Source organism: Eptesicus fuscus, chromosome 2 (assembly GCF_027574615.1).
Source record: "Eptesicus fuscus isolate TK198812 chromosome 2, DD_ASM_mEF_20220401, whole genome shotgun sequence".
Taxonomy (NCBI): Eukaryota; Metazoa; Chordata; class Mammalia; order Chiroptera; family Vespertilionidae; genus Eptesicus; species Eptesicus fuscus.
The window spans coordinates 114,272,406-114,293,357 of NC_072474.1; the positions used below are offsets into that span (position 1 = coordinate 114,272,406).

General features: G+C 62.4%; 1 protein-coding gene across 1 annotated transcript in view; it reads right to left on the reverse strand.

Annotated features, from left to right (window-relative positions):
• Positions 1-4,982: 4,982 nt before the first annotated feature.
• EVC2 (EvC ciliary complex subunit 2) overlaps positions 4,983-20,952 on the reverse strand; it is a 53,833-nt gene continuing 37,863 nt past the window's right edge. The window contains exons 12-20 of the mRNA XM_054708195.1: positions 19,979-20,433; positions 18,802-19,006; positions 16,262-16,384; positions 10,405-10,632; positions 8,584-8,798; positions 8,322-8,409; positions 8,047-8,243; positions 6,865-6,966; positions 4,983-5,620 (exon numbers count right to left, since the gene is read on the reverse strand). Of these exons, the coding sequence (XP_054564170.1) occupies positions 5,353-5,620; positions 6,865-6,966; positions 8,047-8,243; positions 8,322-8,409; positions 8,584-8,798; positions 10,405-10,632; positions 16,262-16,384; positions 18,802-19,006; positions 19,979-20,433 (1,881 nt within the window). The 3' untranslated portion in view covers positions 4,983-5,352. The remainder of the gene's footprint in view (positions 5,621-6,864; positions 6,967-8,046; positions 8,244-8,321; positions 8,410-8,583; positions 8,799-10,404; positions 10,633-16,261; positions 16,385-18,801; positions 19,007-19,978; positions 20,434-20,952) is intronic.

Consider the following 20,952-nt stretch of genomic DNA (forward strand, 5'->3'; position numbering starts at 1 on the left):
CCTATTAATGTGCATGAATTTCGTGCACCGGGCCACTAGTAAAAATATATTAAAAGACAAAAACAAAAAACTTGGTCCTTTGGAGCCCACATGGTCAGCAGCAGGCCCCGGTTGGCCAGTCCAAGGAGGGGTTGCTCAGCATCCTCCGTCCAGGCGATCCCGTGGGCCGCTCGGCCCTGCTCCTCAAAGGCAGTGCTGCCCGAGGCGCAGAACCTACAGAAAGCGCCGGTCTAATGGCGGGGCTAGCCCGCCCCGGGGCCCCTAAGCGTCCTTGCTCTTGTGCCAGTTCCCAGGGGAACCCACACTCCGAGCCAGATATGAACCAGGTCCAAGCCCCTCCGTCTCCTGGGAGCTTGCCTTTCAGAAGCAGGATTTCTTCTGATATTTTTGTTTATGAAGTTTTCCTTTTGTTCCTGAGAAAACAACTGAGCATCATCGAAAAGCTCGAGGCGACAAGCTTAGGGGATGACAGCTGCCGTTCCCGGCCTCCGGGCTTCGCGGACAGCTTCCCGCCGAGGAACCGCAAGACGGAGGATGAAGCCACCAGGGAGGAGCCGGGGGCCGGACCCTCACCTCCCCCCACTGGTTCCCCTCACGGTCCAATTTGACAAGCTGTCTTCCCGTCTGGGGGCCCCAGGGGAGCCCGCCCGGGCCTCCCACATCGCCTCACTGAGCCCTCACAGCGGTGCTAGGACCCACGTGATGTTCCCCCACCCCCCACCCCCAGTTTCGAGATTAAAAATGGGAATTCAGGGAGGTCGCCGAACTTGAGGTTGTTCAGGTGATCCAAGGCCCTGGATTAGAACCCAGAACCGTCTGCCTCCACACCTGAGCTCTTTTCCCCGGGCTCTCCAACAGCTTAGGGTCCAGTTTCATCCGCAGTCTCCCCGCAGCCCAGCTTCCCAGGCAGGTCCTGTGGGGGCTTGTGAGACGGTGCCTGTTAGCAAACAAGTTTCCTTAGGACGGGCGGGGGTGGGGAGGGTCTTTCTGCTCTTAAAGCGAGACTGAGCCTCGTCCCTCACTGCCCCCTGGGGAGCCGCGCAACCCTCCTGTCAGGAAGGGGCCGCCCCGCCCACTGCACAGAGGAGAGGGGAGGCTGAGCCTTGTTCACTGTTCACTCACCGGGTCTGCCTGCCGTGAGCCCGGAGCCGAGGCGCGAGAACACGCCCGTGGCAAAGCAGACACGAGCCCTTTCCCGTGCAGCTGGCACTGTGGTGGGGAGAGACAGAATAAGCAAGCAGATGAGTCACTGACACATCAGGCTCCGAGCTGGTGGTGCCAGGGAGAAAACCAAGCAGGAAGTGAGGAAGGCGGATAGGTGCCGAGGACGGAGGGGTGGGGTGGCCATTGTCCACCAGGGAAGGTCTCGCCGAGACAACGGTAACATTTGAATGAAGGCTTCAGAGAAGGGAGGAAGCACGCCGTGTGGGTGTGGAAAGAAGAGCATTGCAGAGAGAGAGCATCGGCACGTGCAAAGGGCCTGTGGCAGCGCATGCTTGGCCAAGCAAGGGCCAGAGTGGCAGAAGCAGTGAGAGGGGGAGGTGAGGGGGAGGGGGGGCAGTGACGGACTGCCGGTATGGCTTTCCACGCAGAGGAAGGAGCCGCCCTCGCTCTGTCTGGGCCGGGCAGCCCTGGGAAGGCTTTGAGCGGAGGAAGCGCATGGCCTGCCTTCCATCTTCATGGGGTTGAGATGAAGATGCTTGGCCCAGGCCAGGGGCCTGGTAGGGACAGAGGAACAGGCCAGGGTGTCTGACTGGGAAGCTGACTCCTCTCCACCACCACTGGTGTCAGCCAAGTCCGTGTCCATCCCTAGCGACGGAGAGCGCCATGGGAGGTAAAGCAGCGCCGGGGAACCCGGGAGGGCGGGAAGGCCTCCCTGAGCAGGTCATGGCTGAGCTGAAACCTGGAGGGTGGCGAGGAAACACCTGGAGAGGAGGGTGGTCAGGAACAGGGTGCCAAGCATCCGAGACAGACCAGCTTGGCACGTTGGAAGGACAGAGAGAAGACAAAGGTGCCGAGTTAGGGGGAGCCGGGGATCAAGACGGAGATGAGGTCAAAGAGCAGCCAGACCCTCCAGGGCCTTGCAGGCCGCGGGAAGGAACCCGGGGCGTCTTCTTAGGCGGCATGAGGAGCCGCTGGAGGGTTTCTCAGACCTGCCTGGCTGCTCCGTGGAGAGCAGGCTGGGGCCGGGCATACGGGCCGCGTGACATAAACGGCAGCTTTCCACATAGAAAACGATGCTCATTTAAGAGCGTGGCGGACGGTGCTGAGGGTGTGAGGTGAGTGTTACCCCCATGGAGGGTGGGGATCTGCTTCCAGAAGAGGGCCTGGCAGCAGCCGATGTTCCATTAGCTCTTGGCTGAATGAATGAGTGAGTGGGTGAGTGAATGAGAGAATGAATGAGAGGATGAATGAGCGAATATGCTTTGAAAATTGTGAGGCACCATAGAAAGCTGAGGGGCTGGGGCTTCAAGCCTTTCCCAAGAGAACCTAACTCTCAGCAGCGGGACCTGAAGTGCCCAGGACCACATCTGAGGGTTTCCTTCCATCCAGTACTGCCACTGGGTGCTAACAAAGTCCCTGTGATCGTGTTGTGGGTGGGAGTGTGGGTGGGGGCGGGGGATAGCCCCCTGTAGTTCATCCAATTAACACCCTTGGGCTTCCCGTCAGGCGACTTCAAACGCCTCAGCCCCGCAGCCTGCAGGGTTATTTTCCAGACGGACAGACGGACGGACGCGCCGAGAGCCGGGGCTGCCGTTGCTCAGGTCCCCGCTGGCGAGGAGTTGGGCGCCTGGATTCCTTCTGCACCTCACGGGGACTGTCACTCAGCGAGCATCTGGCCCACAGAAAACCTCGGCTCCGTGTCAGGGAGCAGAGGGGCGGCCGGTGGCACAGCACACGGCTTTCCTTCCTCTCGTCTCTGTCTAAGGAAAACAGGAGGGTTTTCTCTTATTTAGCTCCTTTTCTTTTCGTTTTTGGTAGCTGTGCTGAAGCTGCAGGTCCGCTGCTCGTTTCCGATGTGTCCCCTTCCCGACAAGCCTTCGATGATGGGCACCAGCCAGAGGTTTCCGGCATTAGTTAGAGATATCAGGGGCCTCCCAGACCCCCCAGGGCCTGAGGATGAGGTTTGGGGGCCACAAAATCCAGGAACAATGTCCAACCCCTGCCCCCCCCCCCCCCCCCCCCCCCGGCTGGTCACCTCCAGGGAAGTTCTCCCGCTGCCCCTTCCACTGAGCTCAGACGTCCTGGCTCCCAAGGCCGATCGGAGGCTGGACCGCAGGACCCTGGCCCCCCTGCCCCTCCGTGGCATCCTCAGGAAGAAGTGGGTTTTCCTATATGCCCGCCTCAGCCGATCATTGCTCTCTTCCAAATCCAGGTTTCCTACGAGTGCATCTGATTGGTGGAGCCTGAGTCACATGCCTGCCCTGCTGCGCAAGGGAAGCTGGGAAAGCGAGTTATGACTTCTGTGTCAGGGAGGCAGGTCTCATAAGGAGGGAAACTTCCCAAATTTGGGACGGGAATTCCAAGGTCTAGGCAGGACCACAGCACGCTATCCACGGCGCCTTCCCCACACCACGGACTGTTCTCTCCTCTGCGTGCCTGACACAGAGCAGAGGCTCACGACACGGTGCCTCTCTCCGGCCATGCTTCTCTGCCGGGACTAATGGGAGCCTTTCTGCTCGGAATTTCCTCCCAGGGACCACGTCCCCGTGACCAGCGCTGAGAAAGGAAGGACGACCGAGTGAACATGCAGATGCTTGCCTTCTTCAGCTGGACCAGCGGATTTCTAGCAGGGACACATGCACGCATGCAATGCCGTGTCCTTCAAAGATGCCATTCTCTCAAGCAAATCCGGGTGCTGACAGTCACTATCATGTCGGGATGTTACGGTCCCTCACCCCACGTGTGCTTAAAGAGTGGATCTGTTTTGCCTGGTTTCCACCTCATGTGCTGCACGTATACTGACTCTGATGGGAGCTGCACGGAAGGCCTGGCCTTCACGCCCCCAAAGGAAACGGGGCGTCCTGGGCAGAGGAGGGTTTGAAGTTGGGAGAGCCGGGTTCAAAACCAGGCCTCCTCCCTCACAGGGGTTGTGACTGCGGCAAGCACTTGCCCTCCGAGTCAGCCGCCCTGGCTGTGTGCTGGGGCAGGGCTGCCTCCTTGCTGGGGGCAGAGAGGGGTGCGACGTGGGCATAGCAGCTGGGGGGGCCCAGCCTCCGCTCCCACAAAACAGGTGCTTCCTCCGAGCCCTCGTCTTCGCTTCGCTGGGGACACATTCCTTTCCGATCGCTCCCTGCCTGCAGGAAGGACCCACGGCAATCGCCTTGGCCTGGCTCTCGGGAATGCTCACCCCCCTCGATCTGGCCCAGCCCCTGGGAGGCCTCAGGGGCCCCAGTCGCTGCTGTGAGGATGGGGAGGGTGGGCACGCAGGGGAGACATCAGGACCCAGTGCATTCGCTGGTGAACGAGTGAGGACTCTGTCCATGGACCGAGTCTGGGGAAGGACAGGGCCCAGGGCCGCAGAGAGCGTTCCATCCTGCACACGTCAACTCCCCTCCTTAAGCCACTGGATCCTCTCATTTGTAAAGAGGGGAAAGTGCTCACCAGCGTGGCTCAGTGGTTGAGTATCGACCTATGAACCAGGAGGTCACGGTTCGAATCCCGGTCAGGGCACATGCCCGGGTTTCGGGCTCTGTCCTCAGTGTAGGGCGTGCAGGAGGCAGCCGATCGATGATTCTCTCTCATCAGTGAGGTTTCTATCTCTCTCCCTCCCCCTTCCTCTCTGAAGTCAACAAAAATATATTTTTTAATAAAGAGGGAAAAGTAACTCTGATTTGAATTGGAGATGTTTTCTGGCCACTGGAACGAGAGAGGGCAAATCTCTGTGGGACAGATCGCGTGACCGATACGCCGACGCAGTGAAAAGTGGGTGTCCCCACCGACAGCGAAAAGGAGTTCCTCTGAGAACAACTTTGTGTAAAATACATTTATTCTCGAAAAGTCCCTGGACAAACACAGAACATGTAAGGAGAGCCTTGCCTTCCACACCCAGCCCTCACCGCAGCCGGGCACCGGGGGACGTGCATGGGGGCGGGTCACCGCAGGCCCTCGGGGCGCGGGGACTGAGTGCTCACGGCAGGTCCCCTCATCACGTCCCTCCCAAGAGAGCGGGCCCCCGTGAAATTCATGAGAGCAGAGCAGAGTGGGCCCCTGGAAGTCGGGGAGGGGTTCTGTGGGGGTGTCTGTGTCTGCCACCTGCAGCCGACATGGGCAGATGGTACCCTACGCCCACGCAGGCGGGCAGGAGAAAGCACATCGTCCCGTCTGCCGTCTCTGGCGCCCTCCTGCCGGCTAGTCCACGCCCGCGGCCCAGGCGGCCTTCTTGGCGTTCAGGAAGTTCTTCTTCTTCCGGGGAGGGACGTGCAGCGAGAGCTCCGGCTCCGCGGGATTCCTGAATATAAAGAGCTTCTCGCCCGTGTTCAGCAAATCAACGGCCTCTGCCCCCACGATGGGCACGGGCACCAGGTCGCCGCCGGACTCCAGGGACAGGCGTGGCCAGCCCCCGTGCCCTGAGCACACCCTCCGCTCTCTGAGAGGGGGGCACGTCTTCCTCAGTACGCTGCAGACAGAACGGGAGATCACGTGAGTGTCCTGGGAGCACCCCCTTCTCCGCCCCTAGGTCCCCCATCAGGTACCACTGCACAGAGAGGTTTTCTCGTTGGTCACCGGATGGCCCCCGAGGTGGGCTGCAGACAATCTGACCGGCTCACAACCGTCAGCGTCAAGAGTTTCACCTGTTGCCATCCTGCTGTTCGCTTGCCATCAGCCACGGTGGGAATATTTACACCACGGAAATTGGCACATGCTACGCTTCGAGCTCCCGCCCCCCTCCCAGGACACCCCTGCTGTGGCCCCCACACTGAGAGCTGGCTCATTACAAAAGGTGCCTGAAGCAGGGGAGAGGGACGCGCTTTGGGAATGTGGCCCAGGACGCCTTCGCTCCCCCATCCTGATCCCACACCATCGACTCGTGTTCTCTGGGGGAGCACTTCACAGCTGGAACAGCTCGGATCTCCTCATGGTTGGGGCTCAATATCAGATCTAATTTCTCGGGGACTAATTCCTGCTGCCTACAGCCCAGTCTCCCAGGTGTTTCCTGGGGACATTCAGGGGGCGTGGTCCCAGCACCTGCACGGGGGGGGGGGGGGGGGATGAGGGGGCTCTGAGAAATTAGGGGAGGGGCAGGGCTCAGGCTGGACACGCCCCTTGGATTCCCACAGTTCCCAGGGCCCAGCTGGAGCCCACGTTCTAGCCCACCGTGAACTAGTTGCTGCTCCTCTTTCTCCACATCCTCTCCCGTGGGCATCCCTGGAGGCACTGCTCAACTGCTTGCAGCCACCCCGCCCCGCTCCCCTCTGCTCCCCGGGGGTGCGGGCACCCGTTAAAGGGGAAAGGCACTTGGTAGAGAAGGAAGCACTGGCCTGGGAGTTTAGGGAGAGAAGGGGGCCAGTGAGATGTCCCAAGTCCCAGCGCAGACCAGGGCCTCTTCATCTGAGTCCCTGAGCTCCGGGGTTATCGCCCCCACTTCCTGGGAGGCTGGGAGGAATTGCCCTCCCCCAATGATATCCCATTAAAAAGGCCACTGGGTAAAGGCATACAGTGATCCAAGGGCTAACGTAGGGTGAGCGAACACCCCCCGCTGGCTGGAGGCTCACCCTCAGCTCCTGGAGGAGGAGGGGACTGTGGTCTCTAGGAAGGATGGCCCCTTCTCGTCCCCGCCCCCTCCACCAGCTCCCAGGCTGCCCTCGTCCCCGCCCCCTCCCTGTGCCCCCCCTTCTCCCCCCCAGCAGGTGCCGTCATCACCTCTCCTTCCTCTGGCGCGCCCACAGCACCCTCTCCAGGCCGCTGCCCCTCAGCTCTCCGCGCAGCCGGCTCTCTAAGGCCTGCCACCAGCCCTGGTGCTTCCTGAAGGCGAGAAGGAGCGTCCAGTGTCTCAGGGAGAAGAGACCCTCCCGGGAGCGTCCTCCCGCCCGAGGGGAAAGGAGCCCCACTGCCAGCCCGGCAATAGGGTCCCCGCACACGCACCTCGGGGAGCACAGGCCGCCGGTAACAACAACACCCACGAAGGTGTTTCAACAGCTGTGCAAGCATGACTTTGAATTGTGGGTAAAATAACAGGAAATATATTCTAACCAGGGGTCCTCAAACTTTTTAAACGGGGGCCAGTTCACTGTCCCTCAGAGAGAAGGAGGGGAGTCGGAGGGTGCGGTGCACATTCTACACATGCGCACTGCGGGCCCGGGACGAGTCGGCTGCTAAGCAGGACAGGCAGCGGCGGCCAAAACACCTGGCGGGCCGGATACATGTCCTCGGCGGGCCGCACGTGGCCCGCGGGCCGTAGTTTGAGGACCCCTGTAACAGTGTGGTAATTATCATATACAGGGACTTTGCACATCGGCCAGAGCTGGAAAGAAATAAGAACGTCAGCTTCTGCCTGAGGTTCTGGGAAGCACGATGCAAGGCTGTGCACACGGGATTACTACACACACATACACATGCACACACCGTAGACACACGCAAGCACATGCATGCACGTATGCAGACATGTGTGCACACATGGACACATGTGCACACACGTGAATACACACAACCCAGCAGAGAAACATGTGAGGGAGGAAGAACTGCAGTCAAATACCACCAGCCTTCCCTCCGGCTGGGAGAACCATGGTTTTCCTGTTGTGTTTTCACAGTTTCCGGTACGTGTGTATTTTACACCGTCTGTAACGAGTGTCCGGCATATCTACAGCCCAGAAAACTTACTTTCTAAGCTTCTCCTTGAAAAGTAAATTGGTGACAGAAGGAGAGAGTGCGGACAAAACATGTGGGACCACAGGACGGAAAACGATTCAGGACGCCCGTCCTGGCAGCCCTGCCCTGGGCAATGGCGTGCCGGCCAGGAAGGCTGTGCCGTGGGCCCCACGCCCGCCCTCCGTCTGTTCTCCTGACTCTCACTCACGGCTCCCGGGGTGCCGGACACTGACTCACCCGCTCCGGCCCAGGTCGGCCTGCTCCCCGCCGCCGTCATGCTCCGCCACGGGCTCCGGCTGCTTCTGGCTGAGCGACTCCAGCAAGGCCAGCAGCTCAGGCTGCGGGGCTGCGGGCAGAGCCACGCTCAGGAGGCGGCGCAGCGTGCCCGCGGGCACCATCGTCAGCTTGGACAGGTACGAGGCCAGCCGCAGCTCCTAGTGGGTAAGGTGGGCTCTGAGCAAAGGGCGTGGCGTGCTGGCGGGAAACAGCCAGAGCCCGGCCCGCGCCCTCACCTGGCCGTACAGGCCCACGAAGGCGTCCGCCTCCATGCTCTCCAGCAGGTCTTCGAGCACGGCACCGCGCTCCTGCTCCTCCCGCGAGCTGCAGGGAAGGGACACCTGTGAGGCTGCTGGTTGTCTGACAAAGAACCGTCATCCAGCCCACGTGGAACTGTGTCAGTCCACGGAGACGCGGCCAGAAGAGGAGGGCTGCCTCCCCTGGCCCAGCCCACTCTCAGGGATGCGCGGGGGTGGGGGCGGACAGGGGGGGGCTCACCTCCGCTGCTGGTGCTCCAGGAGCTCCTGGCTCCGGCCCAGGGCCCGCCGCAGCGCCGCGGAGACCTGCCCCTCGGAATCCGCGTCCTCAGGCTCCGTCAGGAGCCCGGGCCCGTCCCCTGCCCACTGCTGCCGCCCGGCCAGGGCCCGCTGCCGCTGGGCCGCCTCCTGGAGGGCCAGCTCCTCCTCCAGCTTCCTCTCCAGGTCCTGGAGCTCCTGCGCGCAGAGGGGCAGGCGGTGAGCACAACGCCGGGCGGGGGGGCGGGGGGCAGGCGTGGGGAGAGATAGGGCCGGAGAAAACCCCACCTGCTCGGCCTCCCCACCCAGCCCTGGCCAGCAGTGCGATGAGGCTGCCCCAGATCTCACACCTCCGGCCTTGGCACACGCTGCCCCGCCCCCCCCCCTCCGCCCCCGCCGCCTGCCTGCAGAGCCTTCCCTGTTTGCCGGGCTAATTCTGGGTCTTCCTTCCAGCCCCGGCTTAGGAAGAACCGGAGAAGGGGGCCCTCAGTGCCTCGAGACACAGACGCCTCCTCACGTGCCCACTCGCCACCCATGGTTATGCCCCCTCAGAATCCGGGTGATGACCCTGAGCCTCATGGGACGGGATGGGGAGGGGGGCCTGTGGGGGGTGAGCAGCATCAATGAGTCACTGAAGGCGGCGGGCGCCTGGGGTGGGACTGGTGCCTGGAAGGAGGGAGGAGACGGAGCTCCCTCCCCGCCGCACGGAGATGTAAGAAGGCAGCAGTCTGCCGCCCAGGGAGAGGGCCGGCCCCACAGACAGAACTGCCGGCTCCTGATCCCGACCTCCAGCCTCCGGAACCGGGAGAAACACAGGCCTGCTCTTGGAGCCACACGTGATGGCGTTGGTCACCGCAGCCAGAGCGGACGCCCCACTGTCTGCTGTCGCCTGAAATCGCTGCCGTGGACCTTCCGCCAGCACGTGAGCTGGGCCCGCATCTCCGTCCGCAGCCCCGGGCACCGTGCCCGGCAGGGGGCATGCACCACGGATGGAGGCTGTGCCGAGCGCAGCAGCCACGTGCGCACCGTGTGCTCGGAGTGCGGGCCCTGCCCCGAGAGCTCTGCGTGAATTCCTCACCGCATCCTCACAGCCCCCCGCGCAGCGCACGCTCACTTCCTCTCTCACGGCGAGGTCCCTGAGGCCCGGAGAGCTCCGTCCTCTGCCGGGCCACGGGGCTCCCGGTGTCAGAGCCAGAGCCCGAGGCCAGCGGGGCCCGGGTGTGTGTCCCTCACCACCAGGCCACGCGGCCTCCCACCGACCGGCAGGGAGGGCTGCATCCTAGCCGCTGGGACCCGGCGCTCTGGCCGCGAGACGGCCCACTGCCTGCTGAGTGGCAACGTGGGTGCGGGCAGGAGGGTCCCAGCCTCGCAGCTGCAGGCAGACCGAGCCCATTGCCCACCAGCTGGCCAGCCTCTCGGGGGGGGGGGGGGTCAACCCGGAGCGGCCTTGGATGGGCTTCCGGAGGGGACGTGGCCTCGGCCCTCCCACGTGTACACGATGTTCCGCCTCTGCAGAGGGGCCATTGTGTCCAATTCTCAGTGTCTCAAAGCCCCGACAGAACCGGACGGCCAGAGGTCAACGGAGGTCACAGTGTGGCACGTGCTTGGGTTCCGCCCTCAGGACCACGGGAGCCTTCGAACATTTCTGTGCGGGGGTTCGGGCACGTGGAGATGTCTCGCCTGTCACTGACCCCTCCCCAGGGCCCAGGCCCTGCGGGAGACAGGGCAGCCCGCCCACTGGGGGTGCAGAACCGGGGTGAGCCGAGGGGTGGCGCGCAGCCCCGTCCCGCCCGGCCGCACTCACGGGGCTGTGGGAGTCCAGGATCTGGGCGCAGGCCGCCTTGGTCAGCGTCTCCGACTCGCTCAGCTCCTCCAGGAGCAGGTCCTGGACGCTCAGGAGGGCGGTGTAGGCCCGCAGCGTCCGGGCCGCCCGGGCCGCCTTCTGGAACTGCAGGGCGACCAGGGACTCGGCGAAGCGGGCCTCCTGCGCCTCCAGCTGCTGCACCCGCTCCCGCAGCAGCTCTGCGCGGACCTGGGGGGCAGAGCCAGAGCCAGCGGGGTCAGCGGAGGTCAGAACAGCTGCCGTTAGGTTCCCAGCTTTACCTCAGGACTCTACGCAAGGTCTCCAATAGTTACACGGGCGCGGTTTCAGACCCAGGGGCCTCTCTGATGACAGACGCCCCACGGGGCTTTGGGGTCTGGCTGGTCCTTCCGCGTTGACCACTTGAAGGTAAATCAAACCTCGTTGCCATGGGGCGCGAAACCCTTCAAGGCTCCCCCTGGCAGAGGATGCGGTTCAGGCTCCCCGACCCCAGGCAAGGTCACCGGAGTGGGTGGGGCCTGTTCTGCCACCTGCACCCACACCCGCGACGGCCACCCTCGCCGACCGCTCACGGCCCCACGCTTCACACGCTGGCTTCTGTGCAAGCCCTCACGATGGCTGAACCGTCCCCCACCCTCAGCCCATGAGGCGTGCTCACTGCACGTGTTTGTCCCTCTTCTCTGTGACCCCAAGTTCCATGCTCTCCGCCCGGGAGGCCCTCACCACACCGTTCTCTGCCCGGGGGGCCCTCACCACACCGTTCTCTGCCCGGGGGGCCCTCACCACACCGTTCACCCTAACAGGACACGAGCCCCCCTGGAGGACCGGCAGCCAAGGGGCTCAGTAAATTCCAGACGAGTGAACCCATTCCCTCCACCCACCCCCTCAGCTAAGTAGCTCATCTCCACCCCCCCCCCCGCCTCCCCCCCACCCCCCTGGCCGGGGGCATGGCAGCCACGGCTCCTGTAAGGCCCGCCCCTGTGGAGATGCAGGGCAGCTGGAGTGACTCTGCGGGCTAGCTCCCAAGTTTATTTATGCAAATTCACACCTAAAATGGGGGGTGGGGAGGACTAAAGCCTTCGGTATATGCTTAGAACACGTGGACCGTGAGATTGAGGAGAGAAAGGTTCTTGAAAGCCCTTCCTCCTCCTTCTCCCGTGGAAGCTTAATTAGCTCATCCCAGGCCGGAGAAGGCGCCTCTGGAGGCTCATCCGGGTCTGAAAGAGCTCGGAGGGGGGGGGGGGGGCGGACTGCATTCCTACGCGGCACTCGACGGGCTCCCTGGAACACCCCAGCTGCCCCAGCAATCAAACGGCACTTCCAACCCGCGCTGCCGACGACCAAATCCGCACCGGGACGGCCCAACGGCTTCGCACCAGCTTCCCTGGGGACGTTCCTCAGAAAGCAAAGCCGAAGAACACAGGGCAGGAGCACAGTGAAAAAAGAAAAACACTATTTATTTAAGGAAAATTCCCAGCATCCCAAGATCGGCCAACCTATCTGCCCTGTAGGGGAGCAGTTAAAGCATTTCAGCCTTAAAACTGCAAACCTTCCCTAGGAGGCTCCCAGAGGGCGTGCGTCACTCAGGTAAGAGACACCAGGAAGGAGGGGGAGGAAGTCCCAGCGTGACGCCGGGGAGCTGTGCTCAGGCTCCCGTGGGCGCCGAGCAGGTGGGGGCGCAGCAGGCACGGGCGACGTCCTCCGGACCACGTGCCCCAGCGGGCACGACCTGTGTGCCGGCCCAGGCAGGGTATCTGGTCAACCGCCAAGAAGTGGATGAACGAGTGATAACGGTACAGAAAAGCCACCAGGAAGAAACCAAAGGACAGTAATAACTCCAGGAAAAACAAAGAGCTGCACAGGGAAACAATGAATCGTGGTCCTTACATGGCTCAGGTGTGAATAACATTTCAATAATCATCAGAAATCTTAACTACGATCTAATTGTATTGGGAGTTGGGGGTCAGGAAGGGCTCTAGTGTTTGCAGGTTGAAAGAAGAGAGTGAAACCTTATCTATGATAATAAAAGCGTAATAAGCAAATCGACTGAACGACCAAACAGCAGAACGACCGTCCGGATGACCTTCCGAATGACCTTCAGAGGACCACACTATGACAAGCACTGGCACCAGGCCAGCCAAGGCGGGTGCGATGCAATTGGTCAGGGGGCCCCACCATCGCCCCACGATCGCCCCAAAGGGGGAGGCCCAGGCCAGCCAAGCAATCACACCCCACACATGTCGCCTGCAGAGGGAGGCGACCAGTGGGGGGGTGGGGGGGGAAGGAAAGCCCCAATAGGCCCTGATCGCCAGCCATGCCTAGGGACTCTACCCGAGGGGTCCCGGATTGTGAGAGGGCGCAGGCCAGGCTGAGGGACACCCCCACCCCGTGCAAGAATTTCATGCACCGGGCCTCTAGTCTCCATAAAGAAAGTAAATAGATTATGCCAAAGTCAAGAAACGGAGAAACAGCAAGACGAGTGTAGTACTTAGAGATATGGAGGTCAACGTGAAAAGGCCAAGCTAAAAACTGAAGGGTCGTGACCTCTGGGGATTTAAGAACAGGTGTGTCTGTGGCTGCAGGAGCCTCTGCTTTGAAAGCACAAAGCCTGCAGAACTACTTGGCTCCTGGAAAGCATGTTTGCACAAGCACAGGAAGCGTGAAGAGTAAAATTTTCAGGTGGACAACGGGAGAAAGAGTTACTGCCGCGAAACCAGGCAGACAGCCGGGGTGACGTTCAGAGCCTGGAAGGTGGGCGTGAACTTGGGGTTAGAAAGGGAAGCTGAGACGGATGGCGAGGCCTTGAACGCCACGCCCAGGAGTCTGGATTTTGTTTTCGGCAGAGGGAAGCCAGGAGATCTCCCTCCAACAATGCTGCGTCCATCAGAGACCACCTCCACAGAGGCTGCCTCGGGATAAAGCGGGGCAGGAGGCGGGGAGAGACCCGTGGGATGGATGGATGGCGTCCCCCTCTTCCTAGAGCACCTTACTCCCCCAAGCCTGCTAATCCACGCTTTTCCCTCCTGTGAGGTCGTCCGAAAATGAGCACATTATCCTCACGCTTAAAGTCTAGTCACTCCTGAACGACGGCGTGGACACGCTGTTCCTGACACGGGGCAGCAGCCGCCTCCACGTGATCGCGGGCAGCGGAGGCGTCACGGCAGGACGGCGGTGCTGGCAGCGCCATGGCGCTGAATGGAGGACCGTTAATGAGCCGCGCAGGCCTGGCTCATGGTGGGACCGGCACGCGGGGACTGAATAATGAATGAGAGCTCGGATGCGTGGCAGACATGCCACCTAGGCGCAGGGCAACACCATGAAAATCACCCGGGAAGAGCGGGTGAGTGGGGATGCGGGCATGTCACGTTCATTTATATTTAAACTAGAGGCCTGGTGCATGAATCCATGCGTCAGTACCTCTCTGCCGCCCCCCCCTGTAGCTCTCCGCCTGCTGCCCCACCCTCCTGTAGCTCCCCCCGTCCCTCTCCCTCTCCCCCCCATAGCTTGCTGCCCTGCCCCCTCCTGTAGCTTTTCGCTGCCCACTTGTAGTTCACTGCCTCACCCTCCTGCAGATCCATGATCCGGTCGTTATGTGGTTGGTCGTTACGCCTCAAGGCCTAACAGATAATTAGCACATTCCTCTCTTATTATATAGGATGCTGTTAGGGAACACTTATGAGAAATGTATACATTGTGCCTTGTCCACCAACAGCAGGAGACTACAGCGCAGACCCACTGAGGTAGCCCCTTCGTTTCTGGGCCCATCAAGCAGAGCCGCTAACTGAACACAGGACCTGCCTGCAGGCCGCTCCGCCCGCACCCCCCCACGGCGTGAGCGTGGCCGGGCCTCTCCGGGACCGTGTTCTCAGCTGTGGAGGGGACGCAGCAATAGCTGCTCTGCGCGCCGCTGCAGGAGGCGGTGGGACGGGCAGGCTTCCCCAGGTCGCTGCCAATATGAAGGCACCGGGAAGAGCCTCGGGGGTCCCTGAGGGCTGGCGGAACCCCGTGAGGACCACCGTGCTGCGCAATGCGACGCTGAGCAAGACGCGAGGAGGAAACCCCGCCCCGCGTGAGAAACCCTACGTGTCAGGCCGACGTAAAGAGCAGGGGGGCGGGCGGGGGGGCATGCACAGACTTCGGCAGGGGGACAGATGCGTTTCTAGTGGCTGGAGAGCTAACATGAGCCACATAACCCGCGTGGTGTCTGCGCTGCCTCTCAGGACAGCGGCCGGCGACCAAAGCTGGTAACTCTCCATCCACTCGGAAAAGTGGGCAGGCAGGAAGCGCGCACCCTGGCCTATCCGCCCGTCTGTCCGTCTTTCCGCCCCAAATCAATCACACAACCATTCGTTCCGGGAGGGGCTCAGACCGGTCAGGCGGATGGGACCTCTGGCGGCAGGATGTGAACTCCACGATGCCGAGCGCACAGCAGCCGCCCTCTGACACCGGGAACACGCCAAGTGCCTGGATCTAGAACAGCAACAGCGCGTAGGTCCACGGTGGCCCAGAGAGCACACCCCAAAACGCCCCCTGCAGGAGGTCGTGGAAGGGGAGCGCGCCCCGAAACACCCCTGTCCGTGACGGCGCTGATCGCGTGGCCTTCTTGCCCGCCTCCCCAACCAGAACGTGTGCCCGGTGAGAGCAAGGGCTGAGCTCATCCGCACAGAGCCCGGGCATGGCTGCCTCCTCGGACACGCGTGGAACGAGTGAAATGCACCATGCGTGTTACCACAGACAAGAAAGGGAGCCAAGGGCGGGGGAACACGTGGGAAGAACCGGGTGTTCCGATAAGAGGGGCCCCCTGAGGACAGGGGCCACCCCCGAGGCCGGCGGAGCACTGAGTCCTCTGTCCAGGTAAAGGAAGGTGGGACGGAGCCCAGGGAGAGGCAGGAATGCGGACGGTAAGCCCCGTGCTGTCCTGCGAGCCTTCTGCCGGACGGGAGGCCTGGCCAGGGAGGATGGGAAACGCGCTGGAGGCGGAGGCCAGGCTGCTGTGGGCGGCCGAGGAGGGTGTGCGGAGGAGGGTGTGCCGAGGAGGGTGTGCGGAGGAGGGCGTGCCGAGGAGGGTGTGCGGAGGAGGGTGTGCGGAGGAGGGCGGCCGAGGAGGGTGTGCGGAGGAGGGTGTGCGGAGGAGGATGTGCCGAGGAGGGTGTGCCGAGGAGGATGTGCCGAGGAGGGTGTGCGGAGGAGGGTGTGCCGAGGAGGGTGTGCGGAGGAGGGTGTGCCGAGGAGGGTGTGCCGAGGAGGGTGTGCCGAGGAGGGTGTGCGGAGGAGGGTGTGCGGAGGAGGGTGTGCGGAGGAGGGTGTGCGGAGTAGGGTGTGCGGAGGAGGGTGTGCCGAGGAGGAGGGTGTGCCGAGGAGGGTGTGCCGAGGAGGGTGTGCCGAGGAGGGTGTGCGGAGGAGGGTGTGCCGAGGAGGGTGTGCGGAGGAGGGCGTGCCGAGGAGGGTGTGCGGAGGAGGGTGTGCGGAGGAGGGCGGCCGAGGAGGGTGTGCGGAGGAGGGTGTGCAGAGGAAGGCGCGCTGGATACAGAGCAGAGGGAAGTGGAGCGCCCCGTGCGGACACCCCGCCGGGCTCAGGGCCCGGCCCCGAGGTGGCCGCAGCCTCGGGCAGCGGGGCCCGCAGCTGGGGAGGCTGAGAGTGACCGGAGACCTCCGGGCGCACAAGCGGAGGAAGAAGGTTCCAGACAGAAGGAGCAGGCGCAAAGGCGTGCGGGGAAGGGCGGGTCCACCGGCGACAGGTTAGAATCTCGGTGTTTGGTGGCGACGGACAGGCGCAGCCGAGGGCTCGGTGCGCCCTGCAGACAGCCGCCGGCCCTGCAGGGGAAGGGGACGCGCCGACCTTGTCCAGCAGGTCCTCGGGGGCCGGGCCGTCGAAGAGCTGGATTTTGTCCTCAATGCACTTCCGCAGGAGGTCGGTCTTGCTTTTACTCCTGGCGCGCAGCTTCCTCGCCTTGGACTGCGGCTGGAGAGGGGAGAGAAAGCACGCGGGCACATTCACGGAGCCCGGCTCCCAGAGCCAGGCCCTGAGGGCGGGACAGGCTCGGGGCTGGCGGGGACCAAGATGAGGTCCTGGTGCTCAGCGAATTGGGATCCAGTTCATGAACGAGGGTAGCAGATGCGACCCTCTCCGAGCCTCACTTTGTACACCTGTGAAATGGGTATCTGCCTCATTAGATCCCTGCAAGAACCTAACGCTATATAACAACACAAAAATGGAAAGTAACACAAGAGCGTGCCATAAGGCACCGCAGCGTAACGTAACAGCACGATATGACACAACACCACGTAACACAGCATAACGCAAGGACTGGACATGAGAACATAGCACAGCACAGCCCAGCCCAGCACAGCACACCATGAGGCTCAGTACAGTCCTCCCCAGTGACGGCTGGTCCCCTTCCCTTCCCCACTCGCCCCCGCCCTTTCTCCTCCCTGCCACCTCCCATGACCATCTCCTCAGGACCTGGACCCAGGCCGGCCCACCAGACTCGGCCCTGGGCTCCCGAACCATCTCCTAGGCTGGCAACGGGATGGTGGCCGTCCCCATCCACGAAGAGGAAGAAAGCACAGACCCAGAAAGTCACTCCGTCCCACACACCCCCATCTGACGGAGGAGGAGATCGCGGCCAGGAGAGCAGACTCAGGGGCCTAAAGCTGCATCCTGGGAGCCCTGAGAACTAGGTCAACTCTCTAAATGCTCAGACTGGGCTCAGCTGATGCCGTGAGGTAACGATAGTTTCCGTTTCCTGATCTAACGGGGATAACACAAAAAAATAAATAAATAAACAACTGTGGGTCAAGGCCTCTTAGGAACAGAGCCAGGCTGGTAGGCAAGACCCTGAAGCTCAGAGCATGGACTGGGGCTGGGAGGGGAGAAGGCTAGGAGGGACAGGGGAAGGGCGTGGGGGTGGAGGAGCGAGGGGAGCGGCGATCTGTGCACCTCCTCAGCCCCATGCACAGTGATGTCCAGCCGGCAGATTGAAATTGGCCTGAGAAGTATTTACACCAGGGAAATGGGCAAATGCCACAAAGCAGGGCTGCCCTCCCCCGCATGCCCCTGAACCTCCGCTGAGAGTCGGTTTACCAGCACGTGTCTGAGATCATGGCAGAGCTCACATCCTAGCAGAGAGCCACGGGAAGGCTTGAAGAAATGGGGGAAGTCTGACTTAAAGACGGCGAGGTCCTTAGGAACTCATCTATACTAATAAAAGGGTGATATGCTAATTAGACCGGGAGACCTTCCAGATATCCGGCCGGACAAAGCCATGGTGGCGGGGCCAAGGAAGAGACGGTTAGGGGCGATCAGGTCAGGAGGGGAGGGCAGTTGGGGGCGAGCAGGCCGGCAGGGGGGGCAGTTGGGGGTGATCAGGCCAGCAGGGGGGGCAAGCAGGCCGGCAGGGGGCGCAGTTGGGGGCGAACAGGCCGGCAGGGAGGGCAGTGGGGGCGAGCAGGCCGGCAGGGGACAGTTGGGAGCGATCAGGCCAGCAGAGGGGGGCAGTTAGGGGCGAGCAGGCTGGCGGGGGGACGGGACAGTTGGGGGAGATCAAGCCAGCAAGGGGGGGGCGGGCAGTTGGGGGCGAGAAGGCCAGCAGGGTGGGCCGTTGGGGGTGAGCAGGCCGGCAGGCAGAGTGGTTAGGGGCGATCAGGCAGGCAGGCAGGTGAGCGGTTAGGAGTCAGCAGTCCCGGATTGTGAGAGGGATGTCCGACTGCCAGTTTAGGCCCTATCCCTGGGATTGGGCCTAAACTGGCAGTCGGACATCCCCTGAGGGGTCCCAGATTGGAGGGGGTACAGGCCAGGCTGAGGGACACACCCCCTCCACAAATTTCGTGCCCCGGGCCACTAGTTTATAAATAAACAAAATACAAAATTTACTGCACACCTGCCATGCGACAGGCACTTTCTAGGTTCCGGGGTCATGGCCACTGGTGGACGGTGCAAGGAGCCGGGCAGGGGGATCTGGGCTGGGCCCCGGTGTGTCCACTACAGACCTTAAGGGCAGGACAAGCTTGGCGGTTCTAGGAATAGCCGATGCCAACACGCTGGAGAGGAGGATGGGGGCCGGTGAGGTGAGGTGAGGCCAGGGTGGGCGTGGGGGCCGGGACCCGCGGCCTCAGCAGGAGATGCCCCACCTCTGCCGTCAAGAGGCCACCGGCCAGCTGGCTCAGCTGGTTGGCACATCATCTCGTGCACCAAAAAGGTGGGTTCGATTCCTGGTCAGTGCACATGCCTGGGTTACAGGTTTAATCCCTGGCCGGGGAGCATACAGGAGGCAACTGATTGATGCTTCTCTTCCCCCCTCCCTAAAAAAAAAATCAATAAACATTTCCTCCAGGGAGGATTAAAAAAAAAAAAGCAATCCACCAGGATGTCCATCCTACCTGCGGCTCGGGGGCGGCCAGGGCCTGGTCCAGCTTCAGGAACTCGGCCTCCCGCCAGGCCGTGTGCAGCCGCTGCAGCAGCACGTGGGCCCGGATCCGGGGCAGGGCCAGGCTCCTGTCCATCTGAGCGAAGCAGCCGTGCACGTCCTGCCGCATCCTGAGCAGCTCCTCCTCGGACAGCGAGAAGGGGGAGCCGCAGAGCCTCCTGGGGGGGCAGGGACAGGGTGTGGCTGGTGACGTCCCCCTCACACACGGACCGCATCGTTACCCACTCGTCCATCGCTGGACCCCGGGTGCTTCCCACCCTGGCCTGGTCAGTAACGGCGCAGTGAACTCCTGCCACGTGCGACAGCATGGATGGACCCAGGGGCTGTGCTGCTCGGTGAAATACATCAGACAGAGCAAGACAAATACTACAGGATTCCACTTACACGTGGAATCGAATAAAACAGAAACAAACTCACAGACACAGAGAACCAATTGATGGCCGCCAGATTGGATGGGGTGGGGGACGAGTGAAAAAAGCTAAGGGAGTTAAGAAATACAAATGACCGGTTTTACAAACAGTCACAGGGGTGCAAAGTACAACTCGGGGAACACAGCCAATAATCCTATATAATAAAAGGCTAATATGCAAATTGACGAACCAAGAAAAGAGCAGGGAAAGGGTCCTGGCTTTCTTTCTTTGCTGACTGGGGTTTTCTCGGTTGGTGGTTGGTTGGTTTGTTGAAAGAAAAGGCAGCTTGAAGGCATATTGATGGGTAGGACCCCGGGTCCCAGGGCAAAGGGGCTCCTCTCCCCCGTCAGACATCAGCTCTCACCCAGGGAGCAGGCGAGGTCCCTGCGTAGCCATCCGTCCTGGGTTCAGTTCCCAGCTGCCCACAAACTTATTCAAACTCAGCAGTCACACCTCCCGTGGGACCGGGACACCTCGCCCTCCTTACCACCAGGCCTGCCTCCCGCAGCCCCGCCTGCTCAGTGCAACCCCTGAGCGAGCGAGTGGCCCTGGGCGTCCCACAGAATCCTCCTCCCTGGGCCGTGAGTAATGTGACTTAGAAACGGCTGTCAATCTGGTCTGTCCACGGCCAGAGGCCGTGTGCCCAGCACCCCATCACCCCAGGGTGAGCCCTCCCTCGCCTGTGCGGGACGGGGCCGCGGGGGCGGCAGGGTCACTCACATGAAGACCCAGCGCCCCCAGTGCCGCAGCTCCGCCTGCTCCTCCGCCGAGGCCTCCAGCGCGGCGTCCTTGAGCCTCTGCCGCACGCTGCGGACGCCCTCCTGGTCCCGGGCCCTCTCCTCGGCCTCCAGCTGCTCGGCGCGGGCGGCCAGCTCCCTGGCGTGCTCCTCCAGGATCGGCTGCAGGAAGAGCCAGGGCACGCCGCGCTTGAGCAGCTCCTGCGTCAGCGCCGAGCTCTGCAGGCGCCGCAGCTCCTCCGTGGCCTTCTCGAACAGCGACAGGGTCAGCGCCCGGAGCTCGTCCAGCGCCGCCTGGTCCAGGCGCTCCTGCAGCTCCTCCAGGGCGGCGCCCTGGGCCGCCACCAGGCTCCGCCACTGGCCCAGGTACTGGCCCACGTCCTCGGCCGCTCGGAAGGCTTCCCCCACGGACTGCTGCTCCCTCCGCTGCTCCTGGTGCTGGCGGGAATTCCGGGGGAAGGACAGGGGACGCGCTCAGCCCAGAGCCCTTCGGGAAAGCGCTGTGGGCATTTGCCGAGGAAGCAGAGCGCGGTGAAGCCTCTGTCTCAACCAGCTCGCGTGCAGAAAGCCATCGGTAAGGGGACACCCCAACACAGTGGGAACTTCGTCCGTCCCACGTGCATCCACCCTCATCTGGGGACCTGGGGACACCAGGAGGCAGACAGGGTTCCCATCCTGCTTCTCCTCTGACAGGCGGGGTGGCGGGAGCAGCGTCGCATCCTCGCCGGGACCCATTTCCTCGCCTGTAAAGCGGGGATTAGAGCGTCCCCCTCGCAGAGGGGTTGTGAGGATTTAATGAGTTGCTTAACACCCACAAACTAAGTCTGGGGGACAGGCATTTGCTGCACCCAAGGCTGGGAGGGATGGGCAGGCGGGGTGGTGCCCAAGGCTGGGAGGGATGGGCAGGCAGGGGGGAGGTGCCCAAGGCCAGGAGGGATGGGCAGGCAGGGGGGCGGT